Source organism: Opisthorchis viverrini (assembly GCF_000715545.1).
Source record: "Opisthorchis viverrini unplaced genomic scaffold opera_v5_35, whole genome shotgun sequence".
Classification (NCBI taxonomy): Eukaryota; Metazoa; Platyhelminthes; class Trematoda; order Opisthorchiida; family Opisthorchiidae; genus Opisthorchis; species Opisthorchis viverrini.
Window position 1 is genome coordinate 28,324 of NW_008751691.1, and position 6,850 is coordinate 35,173.

A 6,850-nucleotide genomic window follows, 5' to 3' on the forward strand; every position below is an offset into this window, starting at 1 on the left:
CACTGTGCCAGATTTACTCATCCACTGTGTGTCAATTCATTTGGGGTTGCGCTGTTACGCAACACATAAGTCTACGGCTAGTTGGAAGAGAGGAACCAACAGGACACTGTTGCACAAAGCGTCGTCCGCCTTTTAGAGGTGTTTAAATTCCTGAACAGATATGACATGTTTGAATGAGTGCTCGGAACACCTGCATTGATTTTTAGAGTCTTCCCCTAACCCACAGAAGATCATCTAGGATGACATGATGCCTATTGACAGTGATACTGATGTGCTCCCCCCCCCCCGTCCGGGAGACTTCCTTCTGCAGCTTGCGTATGGGATAGAACGACAAAACTTCCCCGCTGTCAGTAGGTTCAACTGCTTAGATCTTCTTTCATTGGACCATGATGACACCGTAGTTTTAAAACTCGGAAGCCATGCCACCGAGATGCATACTGACAACCTAGCATTACATGGGTAATTTTCTTTAGCTCCAAATAAATCTTTGACTTTTCTAGCAAAGTTGGGTAAGTTACTGGCTTGTTGTTCCAGCTACTTTCCAAAATAATGGATTGCTACATTCAGTTGCGCACCTGTTCCGAGTCAGGATACAGGCTTGCTCTGTCCCAGTAATCAATTATCCACGAGGGTGCAACACCAGAGGAATAACAAGATGAGATGCTTCTAATCCGTAGCAAACATATCATTGAATCTCATGCTATTAGTGTAAAAAAACACAATTATTCCAAAAAGGTTTCCTAACTTTCACAGACTTCAAAAGTTATTCGTTCTAACATGGAAATGGTGACATGCTCTGAGGGGTGTCGCGCAAATCTTATAGTCATGAGAAAGCAATATACCGATTCACTGAAAACGATTAGATCCGTAAATTACTAAGCGAAGTGACACCATCGACAGACAGACTGTGAGACATCCGAAAACATTCGGAGATCATATCTCGTTCTTTGAATACTGAAGTCTAGTTTCTAGCCCATATTGCGTACCCGTTAATCTTTGTGCGTTTTTCCACATCACTATCTACGTCCCATCAACCATTCTTGCCACTAGTGCTTGGTTCATTTGAAGAAAGGTGCGGCTAATGGACAGAAGCGTTTCTTACGAGGAGTGCTCTATAGGCTTATCCGCTAAAGCGGGGGCCGTCAATGTGGCGGCACTCTTTCTGGGCGTCACCCTGAACTTGCAATTAGGGAAGAACAGTGAGTTGGTTCACTGAATGATACGATTCTCAGATAAGCAATAGCCCCGTTGCATGACATTGAAGCAGATAAAACATGTGGAGATGATCATATTGCTGTGTATTAGACCCATAAGAACGTAGTAAATTGCTATGTATTCTTCCTCCTAGTTCAGGTTCCGTGTCTCTGCAACAATAGTCTTGTAGCAGTCATCTTCAACTGAATGTGATGCACCAGGCTGTCTCATGTTTCAATACACCGTCTGGATGTAACACGCTACTCATAAGGTTACTGAAAACCATTCGATAACCCGCAACCGATTTCGCCTCACTTGAGTTTCTTGTCAAAACCGCCCGACTGGGTCCAAGCGGAACATATGTTGGACAGAAACTAGGGGGATGCGCATACCTGACTAGCCCGAAAACGAGCGAAAGCGGTCGTGAACCGCCAAAGACTTTTCAGCAACCTTGTACACATCATGAAGGGCGGAGGGGTTACACAATGACGTTACCCTCCTGGTCATCGGTCGGATTTGTAGCAGCTCGTCGTCACCCGTCCCACAGCAAAACCTCCGGTTTTCGTGGTTTCACTCGTGGCAGTCGCGCTGGTCGGAATTTCTTTGAAACTCTACGCTTATTATATCAGCTAAGGCTGCGTATTATTCAATTATTAATAACACTGGCGGTGGGAACGTTGTGAGTCGTGTTACAGGGAAACGATATTTCACTGCTTGGAATATTGTTACAAGTGCGAAATGAGTTGAAATTCTGGGAGTATGCTCAACGAAAGTATACTATAAAAAGTGCTCAGTTGAGATGCACTCTAGTATACCGTTGACGTTGCAAACAGTCTCTCTTTCAGTAGATTACTTATTAAAGATATCTAATGGCATTAAGCTGCCGCTGAAAAAGAAATCGTCGTCAATTTTAGTCATTTCTTGAAGACGTTGCTTGAGAACATAATTAACGAGACATTCCGCTGTGTTCTAGGTGAGCCTCCCGCAAAGTCAAACTGGTTTGCAAATGGATGCCTTTCGCCAACTTCGTGCAATTTGGGTTCACGTAAAACACAAAATTGACGGAAACTCGGGGACTGAACCTACCTGATGAGCCCCAAGAAGGGCGAAATAGGTCATGGGCTGTCGAAGAATTTTCAGCAACCTTATGAGTAGTGTATTATTTATATACATGTATCGCGGCACCCCGAATATCGGACCAACTGAAACATGAGTCGACCTGATGCAGCACATTCGGTTGCTTGAAAACATCACAAACGAGGGACTCAGCAGGGTTAGTCTCCCGCAAAACTGAATTTGTTTGCAAACGGGTGTATTTCGCTAATTTGGTCATTTCTGTTTTCGGGGAACGGCGTTCATTGTGTAAGTGGAGCAAGATGGTGATGGGCGGTACTTTCGAACACATTGGGCGTATTGGTCGGTGAACCTGATATTTCTCCTAGGAAAGCTGAACAAGAACCATACGGGTCGTTTCTTTGATTCATGTTCAAACAATTGTTGTCTTCCCTCAAAACAGAAGCAACCAATCACTCAGTTTATTTTAGCTTTTAAAAAACAGCCTTACTCCAGGAACTTCCACCACCTGTCACGACATAGTTGAACGCGTTCCTAATTTCGAACCGACATTCCGTTGAATACAGAGTAGCCGGCTTCTTTTGGATTGAGGACGGGGCCAACTGGGTGAAACCAGCGCGCAGGACTTGTTTTACTGAGGTCACCCTCATCGATTTGGGCAACAGGACAGTTAGTGCGCAAACCACTGCTTTTTTACAATTATTCATCCCGGCTGCTTGAATGTCCCCCGGACGCAAGAAAGCAGCATTATCGTGTCTCCAGGGTGAACACATTAGATGGTGCTCATTACACAGATTGGAAGAGTGTACAACGTGTAGACCTCTTCTATTTTCCACTGGGGCATTATTTTTTTTAGGTTAATGTCAGATAACTGGTGTCTAGATGATGCAAATGACATTGGTAGACTGAATCCGCCTAATTCCACGACCGATCAACCCAAGGGCGATTTCGGTTGACTATCTAATCATCATCATCATCATCATCATCATCATCATCATCATCATCATCATCATCATCATCATCATCATCATCATCATCATCGTCATCATCATCATCATCATCATCATCATCATCATCATCATCCGAATCATCATCATCATCTGAATCATNCACTGTAGATGAGTACCAAGTCGACGCTCTTACCACCAAGTAATGGGATCAGCAAATTCTCACTACGTGACCCGTTCGAACTGGGGTTTTAATCTAATCAGTCAGTGAGCTTTTTCAACCGGACCCCAACTGCTCTACACCATGTATCTCATACGGGAAGAAATCTGTCTTGGCTTTAAAGTGGCCTTTTCTAGTCAAATCAATTTGGTTTTCACGAATGACTCAACCGAATCTCTCGCTTATGATATTCCTCAAATGAATGTGCTGCACACAGGCCGCCTCATTTTTCAGTTGGCATGATACTCGAGATATCGCAGTATATTTTCATAAAGCAAACTAGTCACAAGGTTGATTTACAAATGAGTGTATTTCTCGAAAACAGTCCAATTTGGGTTCAAGCAGAACATGAGGTTGACGGAAACTTGGGGAATGCGCCTACCTGATGAGCCCCAAGAAGGGCGAAACCGGTCGTGTTATCTCTTATTCTTATCGAAACACACCTCAACAAAATCGTTTTATCTTCCTTCATACGAAGAATTCCCGCATGATACCGTCTCCCGCAATCCAGCCCATTACAGTACGCAAAAAGTATACATATGTGTCGTATGATTAGCTTTCAGATATCGCAGTCAGCATTTTTGGTTTCCAAATCAGGTTGCTGAAAAGTTTTCGACAGTCCACGACCGGTTTTGCCCCTCTTGGGCTGACGAGGTATAAGCGTATTTCACTACTCATAAGGTGGCTGAAAACTCCTCGACAGCCCGTAACCGGTGTCGTCCTTTTAGGGGATTACCAGGCATATGAGATCCTCAAGTTTTCGTTAAATTAGTGATTTCATGTTGAACAATCAACTGGGCTGCCGAAGAGTTTTCAGAAACCCTATGAGTAGTGTATTAGGTCTATAGTTGTGAACCTCTTACACAACCCGAAAATCATGTTGAGTTTTAAAAGATTCACTCTGAACCTAGCTGTTATTTGAGCACTCTGAGTTGTTCAAGGAAGAATTGGTGTCAACGTTGGACGCACTTGCTAATGGCGGATAAGACGGAACTTTGTCTAAAAAACCAGACTACCTAGTTAAGCAATGGATTCGTTCTTGCAGCCTCTGCGATGCTGTTTAAAATTCGGTGATCACGGTAACCGTCACACTTTGTTTGTCATGTTCGTTCAGTCATCAAGCCACAAACTCTACTAGGCTTAGTTGAGGCCCCCCAATCGATTATGCGTGTATTTAGTCCGTAACTTGTTCCTCAGAAATTCTCTACACCAAAGCAGTAATTACAGAGATGGGTCGTTCATAGCGTACATACGAAAAACGGAATACACTGTTTTCCATGGTCCTCAGTAGTATGCACTTGGCAATCCATCTCAACGTTCACCTCGAAATCTCACGTGACTGAGGGACAGTCCTGCGTGAGGAATCGCAAAACGAACCCCACCTCAATTTCGGGTAGATAATTGCAGCCAAATGGAAGTAAAAGGCAGACATCCCTTAGCTTCACTCAGAACGCCATCAGTTGTGAACTACCACTATTTGGCTATCCCCCTTTAATCAAAATTCTGTTCTACATCAACATCGATCGTGCCTCTATGAAATGCCTGAACGCTGATCACATTCAGTCGTGCTTCTGTGGCGTGCCTGAGCACTCATCGGCTTTTGCTGAATTGATTGAATGACTGACTGGTCTAGATGCTTGGTGGCTTTCCTACTGAGATGTGTTGTTGGACATCGAACGCCGAAAACACAAGTAAACGATCAACCCATTCAGTTCACCACTGGAGCAATATGAGACCAACGGATTAGACTTCTTTGGGTTGTTCTTGCAAGCCTTCGGACGTTGTGCATTTTGTCTAGTCAACATGCTTTGAGATGATGCGTAATTGAAACAGCTTCGATCACCAGATCGATAATACCACCGAAAGACTATTGGCTGGAAGGTTTTAACGTGTTGACACGACTAAAAGTACATGAGAAATTGATAAATGAAGATCACCATTCAAGATGACTTCACCTGTGAATGAAAGAGCTGAAAAGATCATTATTTTCGACAAAGCAGGAGGTAACAACTTCACTGGATAAGGAAAAAAAGGTGACTACAAATCAAGGTGCTGTTTAGGCGGACAAAAAGGGTAGAGATAACCATACAACTTTCCTTACGACATACACAAAGGTCAGTGATATGCACTTTTAACGCAGTGGGCATATCAAAGCGTGTTTTAAGACATTCAACTCAGTCCTGATGGACAAAACAGAACCAGCAGCTTTCCAAATTTTCAACCCATGGTTGATGGTCTTCACGGAGGTACCATGGGCTCGATTCTATCAGGGTTCTTACCAACCAAAGGCACTGCACAAAGCCTATGCAGATCCCTGGCAGGAATTCTGACCAATTCAAAAGTATTATACACAACAGTGATTTTTCGTCTTTCATACATTTGCTATTCACTTCCACGTCCCATCATGCATCCTGATTGATAAACACCTGCTGTGTGTACGAACTGGTGGGCAGTCGATTGTATAATCTTGGCAAGTTCATCACCAACCCACAAAGGATCTCGCGTCATCCACTGAATTTAGGAAAAGACCAATCAAAACGTTTGTTTCATTCCAAATCGACAGAATGGTTCTTTCCACATTTGTGTCCAACACTAATGAAACAATGGTCTTATTGTGCAGGTCACATACAAGTGTCACGAACCATCTTCAGAGTGAATGTCCCAAGCACGTTTTTTCATAAGAACAGGCACAATGAAGAGTTTGTGACGTACCACCGTTTCCAGCTGGGTTTCTTTGGTCCCGGCAATTCTTTCGTAAGATGAGTCTTCGCCCACTCATCCTCCGCACATATTTCATCCGACTCTTCAACCGTCGCAAGCTCAATAGTGGTTCGGATTTAGGTCTCCGTACTCCTGTGCACCGAGAGCAGTTTTGCGCGCACCATGTGAGTTACAGTAACTCCTGTGAATGCGACAGGAATTTAACTTGGGTAACTCATATCCGAATGAAGGATCATCAGCTGAGACATCTCCTGACATATGTGAGTAATGGGCACCTCAAACCGCTTGTCTTAGAAGGTGGAAAACTGACACGGTGGTCTAAAAGAGGTGCGCAAAGTTTGAACCAGAAAACCAGTAGAATAATGATTCAATATCTTCAGGAATTTTCGTAATCCGACTCACCAAAATGGAGCTGTATGTGCGTCTGTATGTCCGCGAAGCAGGAAGATCACTGGAAATCGAGAAGGACAGTCTCTCCGCATTTGGCCAAACAAAAGATCAGTCTTAGTGTCATGACAGGTTTGCTATGGACAACAGGTTCACAAATGCCGAGCGCCATTTTGCTCCCGGCAAAAGCACTCCAGATGGTGATGCTGAATTATTCACTTTCAACTTTCGATGTATCGGGTGATTTTCTTGAAATTTTGTGGAATTTTTTGGTTCACACATCGCTTTACTACAGTGGAAGTGCTAT

The 6,850-nt window shown here is 43.6% G+C and overlaps 1 protein-coding gene across 1 annotated transcript in view; it reads right to left on the minus strand.

The window, feature by feature from the left end:
- Nucleotides 1-3,228: 3,228 nt before the first annotated feature.
- Nucleotides 3,229-6,850, minus strand: part of T265_02709 (hypothetical protein) — a gene marked incomplete at both ends in the record, with an annotated part of 9,327 nt that continues 5,705 nt past the window's right edge. Inside the window, one exon of the mRNA XM_009167024.1 lies at nt 3,229-3,368. Coding sequence (XP_009165288.1) covers nt 3,229-3,368 — 140 coding nt within the window. The remainder of the gene's footprint in view (nt 3,369-6,850) is intronic.